Below are 11,179 nucleotides of genomic sequence, written 5' to 3'. Positions count from 1 at the left end.
CCCCCCCCCCCCCCCCCCCCCCCCCCCCCCCGCCATTAATGCACATGCAAGGCCATAAAGCTTGATCAAGAGGCAGTTCTGAAAAATTTCTTCCAAACTCAATTCTTTCTTTGTGTAATACCTGGGCACATAGCCTATGAAAAAAAAAGAGCTATTTTATCCTATGCTTGATGTAGGTTAATATAGTTATGACTTTTTGTCCACAAAACAGATTTCTCTGTAATATAGTTTAGGTCTGACTGAACATCACCTAACTATATACATAATTTTCCTATTAGTTGTAAGTCTTTGCCTGTCACTCCCATTCAGCATGCACTGAGATTATTATTTTTAAAACAAGATTAGGTTTTCAAAAAAATACATGGTGACAACTTGTGGGGGCAGGGGCAGTACATTAGTTTATAAAGACTGATGAAGCAACAGCCTCTATCTTTTGAGTTCTGACCACCGCTGAAATTAGGCAATTATGGAATTTAACCTATGAGGTTGGTAAAAAGACCACATGCATGCTATGCTGATAATACCATTGTCAATTAATGACTGGGACAGTAAGTCTCAAAGTCTCTTTCCATCCTGCCTAAAATTAGCTTTGTTCCAACATAAGTAACTGGAGATTAGAGAAAGAAACTTTGATCTAATTTCCTTCTAATAAAAAAAAAGGTCAGAGCATAATCGGGTGAATGATAGCTTGTTAAAATGCCAAAACCAAGTAACCGTTTGAAAAGGATGAATGCCCTGATCAAAAGCTTCCCTAATTCAGACCTTGGAAAGGAAAAAATTACCTGCTCTGTTCCCTTCACCTCCTTGCCCCCAGGTGGAGTACTGCTTTCTTACTTGAGTATGTGTACGAAGGAAAAAGGTTGTCATTATTTAGGAATTTGGAATTCCAAATAGAAATATGTATTAAATGTTTCAAACTAAGTCAGCAAAGCTGGTAGGTTATTCCAGACTTGAGCAGTGCTCAAAGAAGGAGGCTTCAATTTTATCTTACATAAGGGAACACGGATGATGAGTTCAAAACACATCCCAAGGGCTCATTCATTCTGAATTAGATTTGACAGAGCTCACACTGACTATAAAGTTCTCACAGGTAACACACAAAACTGTTCGAAGTTATAACAGGTATTTAATACGCCAAGCTAGAACAACCAGAATTTCTGCAACAAAGTATTACATGTATGTTATCTCGTAATTTAGAGAGTCCTGATGTTTATGTAGGAACTTTCTTCTGTATTACTGCATGTGCTCGCCTGGTAAAAGAGTATGGGTAATCCTTTTGCATGCAGATCACATTTCTAGACCACCTAGTCTGCATAGCTGAAATATACACCATTCCTGTGGCTTGATTTTATTCAGGAAACATGGAAACAAATTTCAGGCAAAGCCTGCTCATTTGCTCTAAATTGGCTCTAAGTTTTTTGTTGTAGAAACTCGCTCTTTTCCACTTACAGAATACGTGGCTCTCAATTCTTCTCCTTACATACTCTTAAGAATAATAACATTATGAACCATCAGGATTTAGAAGTGGTTGCATATTTATAACAAATGCACTGAAAAACCACCCTGCACTCTAAAACTGGGTTCTACACTAACACACGAGCCAATAATTTAACTTGTGCTAAAAAAATTGCTTTAAGTTACTTTCTGAACGCATGCATGCACATGCATACAGACTGTCATGTATTCCTAACCGATTGATTGATGTTTCAGTGACCTTTTATTTACATCTGGCTGTGGGGTGCACATACGAATCAATTCTCAACTCAGATGGATTTATTAGAACTCCGTATCTAATATTACCAGTAAACACACACATAATCATTCTATTAAAAATGAAATATTACATCTAGGTACACAGATTTGAAAAATACCTAGTTAACCATACTCTTAACAACTGCACACCCAAGAGGCAGGGAATACATCCTTCCTAACACCGTTTTGTAGATCATTATGTCTTAGTTAATATTAGCAGCAAATAAAACATGTAAGATTACAAACAGTGAATCTTAATGCATTCTGAGGTAACGATTACCTTTGGATTAAAATATCTGCAGGACTGGGGCTGTGAGCCTCCAAACAAAGCAATGCGATAATCATGTTTTTTTCTTCTTGGCCGTGTACCTTCCACTAACTCTTCCCTGTCTTCTGGGGAAAGTAGATGGTATCGCATCCCACCTGGAAGGAAGACAATAACCATTTGCAGATCCCGGGTAGCTCATACATGGAAATGGGTGTTTCAGAGGCAGGGATGGGGAGGAGAGGGAAGGGAGGGGAAAGGAGGAAACCAAGTTTCTACATTACATCTATACAGCTTTGATTTAAAAGGGAAGAATGCACAGCAGCACATGACGATGGGAGCATACACCCAGATTTGCACCCTATTTCAAACTGCTTGCTCCATGTGAAAACAGGACATGGATATGGACTCATGTTACGTATCAATTTATCAATCGGCTCATTTAGCCAATATTAACAAGCAACTAAGTTTGCTGCATTGAAACAGGCAAGAGGAAGCAAACCCAAAGAAAAGGAATGGCAAAACTGGGAGCTTAAAGAGGACAATACTAATGTTAAAAGAAGGGACTTGAACACAGTAAGGAGTCAGCCATGCCTGCCTCCTCACCCCCCCCAATTTCTGATTAATAAGGAAGGCATCTCTAGCACACTGTACCTCACGAAAACCCCTCACTCTTGTTCTTAATATGACAATGCTAAACATCAGTTACAACTGGTATAATAAGCATTCTCCTAAGAAACAGTCCAAAGAATGCAAAAGTATTAGCGACATTACAATCCACTAAAACCAGACAAACAAAAAATCCTTATTTCTTAAACAATGCACACAACTCCATGTCACATGAGAAATATGACTGAGATGTCAATGGTCAGCAAACACTTACCAACATATAGGCTAATTTGAATCTTGCTCATTGACTGAAGGAAAACAGTTGCATACCATTTTTTAGATCTACACTAAAATTAAGTCAACTAGTTAACTGCTATCAAAATTAATTTTTTTTTCCAGAATATTTATCAACATCTAGGCTTTTCTTTCTTACATGATAAAATTTCTCTAATGGTGTCTAAAAACAAAAAGGGAAGCTTGTTCCCTATCTCATTTGTGCCTTGAGAATGCAACTGTCTGTAGGTTCAACAGTATATATTAGAGATGAAAATAGTGCAGCATATGCTTAAACATTCTAATTTGCTTAGCAAGGCTTTAGAATATTCAAATTTTGTCATAAAATATTTTTTATTAATTTACATACAAACATGAACAATATTGAGGTTACTAGCCTGCCCCAAAGGCACATTAACACTTCCAACTACCCTAACGTCTCATTGACAAAAATCTCAATTCCATTTCTTGTCATGGAGTTCATGTCATTTGTTAGGAGAAAGAAATGAAAGTCACCATCTGTTACATAAACTGGGTTTTATTTACATGATAAACTGCTAATCCAACTTCAACTAAACGCAGCATCCTAGAGGGAACACAGTCAGATTAGTTTAATGTGAAAGTGTTGTTAGAGCATTTTAAAGCAAACAATTTTCAAAAATTCCACAGCATTTTTTTTTTAATTACACAGAACATTAAAGATTTCAGCTAGAGATCAACTTACTGATCACCATTTTAAGGCATTCTGGGTTATCCTGAATAAGTGGTTCAGCCTGAACTGTTTTACTTAAGAAGTTCTTTGATATAAGAGGAAACCGGACTTTAGCAAGAATATCAACCATGTACGGCTGGCGATTTGGCTCATCATACTTCAGCCATCTGACCGCTGCATCATAAACCTTAAATAAGAGAGAAAAAAAGGATAAGGTAGATCACCAAACAGTAGGACAAATAACGAAACCTTAATGCTCCAAATTGATTCTTCTGCCTGTTGGAAGTTAACTTACACTAACATTTTATTGTGTGGGAATCTATCAACACCTTCCAAAAAACAGCCCAAAACCAAACCCCCAAAACCAAACCTCAAAAAAGACAATGCTCAGACATGAAGTAAAACAAATGTACAATCACAGAATAAAACCAATATATAAACTTTAAAAAAAACCCACTACTACTACTATTTAGCTTCTTTTTTTCCCCTCCAAATGGGAAACATGAATCTGCAATTCACATTTATGTGGGTAACTCCTGTACTGGATTAAGCCTAACATGCTTCGAGTTCCATGTCACAACTCAGTAATACGTCACCAGACATGCTGAAATAGCTTCTACTTGATATAGTCCCCTGAGATGAAACCACTTCTGTTACCGAATCAGTGTTGGGGATCCAAATATATTGCTATTGTTGTGCCTTAAGGGACCATTTAAAGTTTTTAGCTGCAGACTGCTGTAAATTTACCAGAGAGCCTCCTTTCTATCTCCTCTTTACAGAGAGAGAGAACAGGTTTTCTTAGGGGGCAGGGAAGACAGAACAGGGAAGGTAAGCAAGAAATCTGCTCTATTTATGATTGTCCTCTGGGTCAGGAAGGAATGAAATGAAAATCCAGTATTACTTATGTACTAAGATACTTCAATGCTACTCTCAGACATAGCGAGCTTATCTACTATGCTGCCACTTCAGAGTCAGCACCAACTCCATTACAAGTGGTAGCACAATCAATACCTACTCCTGTAGCTGAAAACTGATCACAGTGATCTGCAGTGAGTGACTGAGATATAATGTAGAAAGACACTTAATGGCAGAATTAGTTATTCAGAAGGACTGCTAAAACCCCTCAGCTATAATCCTGCAAAGTGACCAGGGAGCAAGAGAGACTAAAGAAATAAAAATATTTAAGGGTCAATTCCATCAGCTAAGGAAATTCAACAGAATGATTGGGACAGGAACATTGTATGCCTTCATCAACAGACACACTACTTGAATACAGGAAAAATAGGACAGCTAGTGATTATGCTACCTCCCTTTTTTGCTACATGTAAATATGCTTTACACTAACTTTTGTAATGGTGTAAAGTCAACTTTCTAGCAGTACTCTTGAGAAATAAGATTCCTTTAGTATCACTGTCAAACTTCTGTGGCTTCATACTGCACACTACCACTTTCCTAAAGGAGTTTTAGTGATGCCATGCTGCCTACACAAAATCTTTACCACTGCTGCCAAGTTAAAGCATGCCATCCTACCTTACCAATGGAACTTCAAGAATGTAAATTCCAAAGTGTCATTTTGGCTCCGAGCTAAACAACACTTCCAGCTTTGAGAATGTTACCCTCTGACCTGAACTTTTCCCAGCATGTGGCAAGAATGTTTAACTGTGACATTAACTCATTTATACTTAAAGCTAACCAACTATCATATTCTAGTCACCTGATACTATCCCCCACTCCTAGTAATTCTTATTTTCATTGAAGCTTTTTACTGCAACAGATACATTGAAGAAATGAAGAAATGTGAAAGTTAAACTTCAGTCAGGAAAACATCCATTTCTAAGTGGATACAATCTTGACTATGAGATCCCTCTGTTGCACACAGGTACGAATCAACTCATAATGATGTACCCGAACTTAAATTACCCAGTTCAAGCATCAGAACAGCATGGCTAGAAAGGCAACGTTTCAGTATGATTTCAGCAGACTTGACCAAGAAGCTACAAGGAGTACCCAGCAGCTACAACCATCCTGCAATGACCTCTTTAGGCTGTAGTGCAGACACACCTATACTCTTCCTGTTCTCCCGCAGTAGGAAGAACAAGCCGGCAAACAAGCATTCAGGGGTGTGCTATAAGCTGAACCAAGCTTTCCAAATGGGACAACTGTGAAAGAAAAGTTGTAACTTGTGGTAGAAATTGAATTGAGTGAAACTCCAGGCTTCTTTCAGCTTCTTTCAGCCACCTAGAATTTTTTGTATCCACTCCCTAAATAAAAGCTTTCCATCAATCAATCACTGTCAATGCATCTAGCTTCCAGTGTTTTGTTCACCTTGCTTCCAAGTCCCTCAGTTCCCCAAGCTTAGCATGTGTACACCTAAGTTTCCACCAGAAGCAATTGCTCTCTGAAACAGGCTGAGACCACACAGGTAGAGACATGCAGCCATTAAGGTACAGTTTGCTTACCACTTCGAAGTAGTTTGCCTTCACCAATAGCACATGAACCCCAATCTGGGAACAACTGCTATAACATAACAAACTTAATTCAGCTCATGTATTATGGAATCAGAAGCCCTATAGCTATCTTGATAAAGGAAACTGTTTTGTTTACTCCCTTTATGACTTTTCTTTCTAGTTTGCTGAAACAACATATATAATAACCACACTTGAAATGTGGATATTCATTGATGTTTGGTTTTGACCAAGCTAGGATGCACCTTCTACTCTACAATTTAGCTAGCACTATGTGCATCATCTACTGTAGGAACATGAGAAGTGAGAGACTTTAAACCAGTTCTTGATTGAAAAAAAGATAGCAAAGATCAATGCTCTCAGCTGGTGTAAAACGGGGATCTCACCTGGTCTTCTGCTCTCACTGTTAATGTATCTTGGTTCAAGAGATGTGTCACACGCTTAACATCAAGCTGAAGAAACTCATCTGTCTTGTAAACTTCAGTGAAATGCTGATGGATAAAGTCATCTGCAGTGGCTTTCAGTTCTGGACAGTCTAGGCATTCTGCTAACACACTTATACCTATGAAGGGAAAAATTAAGAAAAAACCTTTCCAAACTCCAAATCCGAACTGCAATTGTCTTTAATGTATTAGAATAGAATAACATTACCATAATTTCAGTGATACTTGCAACCCAAGTTTAATATATATTACCATGCTTTTTTTTCTTTTTCTTTAAAACACATGCTCATCTGCAACTCAGGACAAACTAAGATAAGCACAAGCTTCTTATCCCTATCCCTACAGAACTAACTGGAGAGTCAGACCTGCAGCATTTCTGTATTAACTCTCTCTCCAGCACTATTTCCTCAGTGTTTTTTTCTACACTACAAAGCAGGTAACAGTACATTAACCAGGTCTGAGCCATATCACAATAACAAAGTCTAACCAGAACAGCTTGAGAAACTGGATCCAGGTTTTATGACCTTGCTGACCTGCTTGTACAGCAGCAGTCACCAAGCCAAGCCCAATTTCCTTCAAGAGTCACAGTGAACTGGGACTTTTCTATACAAGTAGCACAGTCAGCTGCAGACCAACACAAAAGAGTCAAGTCAATACTGCTGCAAGGGCAGAAGGTGGCATAAAGGTCTAAATAGCAACTGCTACTGAGAAGCACTGTTTCCAACCTTCCCATTAGAAACCAGGTAAGCACAGGGTTTTTCAGCAGCAACTGTTGCTCATCATGCTAGTCTTCCTCCTCCTTCTATGGGTAGAAGCAACTCACCAACCCATGGACTGCAACTAACCTGAGCTGCTCTAGGTAGTAAAATGCAAACTAGAAAGATAAAATCCACATGTATGATCTCTTGACAAAATTTCAAGAGATTCAACATAAGCCATGGTTCCATTCAAATACTTTTTTTTTTAAATGAACTATGGACTTGCCTATGAGTCTGCACAGAACACATTTCAACTTGTAAACAATGCTTTGAGGGAAAATTAATTTAATCTTTATTCCCCTCTTTGCTATAACTTAGCAGCAAAACATGCAAGTCTGAGAGACTATAATTAATTTTCTAGTTACAAAAACCAGAGGAAAGAATATGCCTTAAAGCAAACGTAAGTGGCATTTTCCTTAGAACGTAATGTCTTTCTTCCAGCAGTTGTTTCAGAGCCACAGCTATACCGCACCAAAGTGTCAGCTGAATCATTATAATTCCGATACTCTGAAAAATATTTCTATTGATATTATAAGCATCTATAACATGACTGAGGACTGAGATGTTACTAGGAGAATTATATGACAAATGTCAGTAAGATACCCTATAAACAAGTTTATCTTTAATCTCTGATTAAATAAAGTGCATGAAAATCTTAAGCATGAAAAAGTATGTAATTCTACTTGTTGTTTACCTTTTCTGTAACTCTGAGTTCACATCAGGGCTACACATTACAAAACACATTAAATATCAAACCTGCCCAGATGACATTAATGGATTTCAGTCAAAATGAAGAGCAACTAAAAACAGAAGCAAGCTAAACTTATCCTGTTCATACTTTTACAAGATATGCTAGTTTTGTAGAAATTACAGCTCTGTCAAATTCTGTCTCCAAGTACAGTAACAACAACCAAAAGCTTCATCTTACTAAACAGCTGAGGTTCTCTGGCAAACAAGAAGCTCCAGGGTGCTGCCAAGCTGGGATGAGACCTAGCACAGTCAGTGGACCCTGATACTGAAGATGACAACTGCCAGATTATTGTCTACAGCCAGGGACAACAGTTCAGATTCAGAGCAAGATTATTTTTATGTGCCTGGATTTAGCCAAAAATTGCTGTCTTTTAGACAATACTATCTATTTTTCAGGAACAAAGTTAAAAAACAAACAGTAAATTTAAGTCTGCATTTCTCTTACCAAGACAATTAGAAGCATCAACTTGTTCTTTCAAAAAGTCAACACACATTTTTTTCACAGGTTCAATTTGGTATTGGTTTGCTGCATCTAGTAGAGACTGGACATTATTGCTGTTAACTGAAATTCTGCAAAACAAAGTGTAAAATTAGCATCACTAGAACTACCTGCCTTTTTTTTTTTTACTAAAAAAAAGTAATTTACACCAATTCATATAAATGGCAAAATTATTTCCCTACTATTTGCCCAAGAATCTTTCACAGACAGACGTGAAAGACTGTGAAGACACAACCTCCCTTCATCTTTCCAAATTGCTTTAATTTGCTCTACTTTACTGAGGAAGGGCAAAGAGTATAAACAGTCCTGGATTCTGAAGAATAAGCCATTAACAAAGGCCCTCTGCAGTACCATACTATGGCTTTGACTTGTGTTATTAGCTACTTTCACATGACAGAAAATGAACAGAACCTTTTTTCTGACAGTCTCCTACTCCCAAACAGGCATCAGCAAAACTTTTCTAAACTCATTCTCAAGACTGCTCTGGCTGATTTGCCAGAGTGTGCAAGCAGTGCTATCAGTCTGGTAGTACTTCAAGAGAAGGTACAGTGTCCACAGACACCAGCGGAGGCAACCATATGGCTGGGGTGCTGACACTGTGTCCCACCACTGATGAAGTATCCAGCAAGATCCCTCTCAAAGAAAGGGGAAAGCCTTCCTAAGGAGAGTTAATCCCATTAGTACAAAGACGAAAGACCTGCCATCCATCAGTCATGAGAGCTGATTAAGTAGTATTGTTTAAAATCCTAGTCATCTGCTTAAAAAAAAAAACAACAACAACAAAACCCCCCAAAAAACCAAACATGTGGACAACCTGAGACAGGAGGGAAATGCTGTTAACAGAACAGTCATCCACCTTGTCTGTCCTGAGATGAAGATGCAACTCCTGGAAATGGTTCTGCGTTATCGCTACCATGGCCATAAAGAGAAACCCTGCTGATACCAGTAATGGCCTGAATTTCAGAACTATGGGAAATATCACTTGACTCCAACGCTGAAGTCAAAACCTTGAAGTGCTTTGAATTGCTTTCTGGAGACAACTACAGCTCTCTTTAGTCTGTAGTAGGGCTTCCTACTGATTAAATAAAAAGGGAAGAAAGAGAGAAGGTCTAGTCACATCAGGCTTTAAACAAAGTAAAGAATTGTAACGGTAACAAAACTGATGAATCATAAAAGCATTATTTTAAGATTTTATCATTTACAACTGGCAGGCTTCCTAGAAAAAGCATCAGCTTTAAATAACAAAACTACCTTGCAGTGTAAGCAAACTCCACAAGCTGTTCAATAATGTCAGGTTCTGCATCTTTTAGCTCCACTTCAAAGGACTTTGATTCAAGCATATTTGCTGCAAAGAGATTAAAAGACAAACTACATCAATAAGCCATGCTAGTTATTGTACGTTTTAAAAAGAGCAGAGAATAAAATGATTATACAAAGTGGGAACCTGCTAAAATCTGCAACACAGTTGTTTGCTGTTTACCCAGTATTACTACTGCAAGTCAGGAAAGAAAGGAGGCAGTGGGACAAACAAGATAATACAAACATGTGCACACAGCAGTTACGTAAATTGTGATACACTGTATTAAACAGAAAAGGTCATAGATGCTGTTGACTGTAGTGCAGACTGCCAGGTTAGCATGACCAAAAACAGGAAGCACACGCTGCGCTGTCAAAAGCTATTTCCACATTCAAGCTGGTAACAACAGAGACAGCGCCGAGCTCCCCACATCCAGACACAGCACTGTGTAAGTTTGCCTACAGACAGTTACAAGCTGACCATCAGAAGGCATAGATATTTTACTTCTACTCAACTTTAGTTTTATAGCACAGTAATTTTACAAGTCATGCATAACCCATACAAAAGACAGATACGACATAATTATAGTCATAAAAACAGCAGAAACACAAGAATATTTACACTTCTGAAAGCCCATTTTATATGTGGATGTGCCTAATAGTGGGAAGCGATGGTGCAGACAATTTCTGTCATGGGAGTAAAAACTCCTCATTTTCAGATTAAGGGAGGGAGACCAACTCTAATACAGTGTACAGACCCCAATTAATAAGCAAGCTTACATATGAAGTAACACTTGACTTGATCAGAAGAGACTTAAAGGGACATTGAGGGGAAGGGTAAACAGAGATGAATGGAAGAAGGACACAAAATAGGGAACTCTTCACTTAACCCTGAAGTTAATCACTTTCATAAAATAAACAGCTTGTCAGCCACAAGTCAGGATATCATCACAAAAGCTTATAATCAATCAATTTTGAAAAGACTTACTAGTAAACATCAAGTTAAAAAAATGACTGGCTGAAGCAAGCACAACACGATGAGCTGGAATCTTCCTTTCTTGAACCATAAGAATGACATCACATAGAGTTTTCTAAATCAGAGGAAAAAACAGACAAACAAAAAATGCAAATATCAGTGTTTTCAGAAATCTTTCAACAATATTCCTTTAAAAACAGCTTATGGAAATTCATTGCTTTGCTTAGTCCACACAGCTCAAGAGTATTATGTAATAAAAACGTTTTCTGAAAGCCAAAGTTCAGTAACCCGGAGAACTAGCAAAGTTCAGTTTACCCCTGAACTCGTACCTTAAGGGTGGTCACGAATCACAAATGAACTCTTAATTAAAGTTTTTTCTGT

General features: G+C 38.0%; 1 protein-coding gene across 1 annotated transcript in view; it reads right to left on the bottom strand.

Annotated features, from left to right (window-relative positions):
• The window catches only part of KLHL7 (kelch-like family member 7), a 20,056-nt gene extending 9,147 nt beyond the window's left edge, over positions 1 to 10,909 (bottom strand). Inside the window, exons 1-6 of the mRNA XM_010285756.1 lie at positions 10,811 to 10,909; positions 9,778 to 9,871; positions 8,473 to 8,597; positions 6,463 to 6,638; positions 3,624 to 3,798; positions 2,033 to 2,175 (exon numbers count right to left, since the gene is read on the bottom strand). Of these exons, the coding sequence (XP_010284058.1) occupies positions 2,033 to 2,175; positions 3,624 to 3,798; positions 6,463 to 6,638; positions 8,473 to 8,597; positions 9,778 to 9,871; positions 10,811 to 10,889 (792 nt within the window). The 5' untranslated portion in view covers positions 10,890 to 10,909. The remainder of the gene's footprint in view (positions 1 to 2,032; positions 2,176 to 3,623; positions 3,799 to 6,462; positions 6,639 to 8,472; positions 8,598 to 9,777; positions 9,872 to 10,810) is intronic.
• Positions 10,910 to 11,179: the final 270 nt, after the last annotated feature.

The sequence above is a fragment of the Phaethon lepturus genome, unplaced genomic scaffold (genome assembly GCF_000687285.1).
Source record: "Phaethon lepturus isolate BGI_N335 unplaced genomic scaffold, ASM68728v1 scaffold3824, whole genome shotgun sequence".
NCBI lineage: Eukaryota > Metazoa > Chordata > Aves > Phaethontiformes > Phaethontidae > Phaethon > Phaethon lepturus.
Note: the sequence above shows the minus strand (reverse complement) of the source record. Positions and strands in the feature narration are given on the sequence as shown.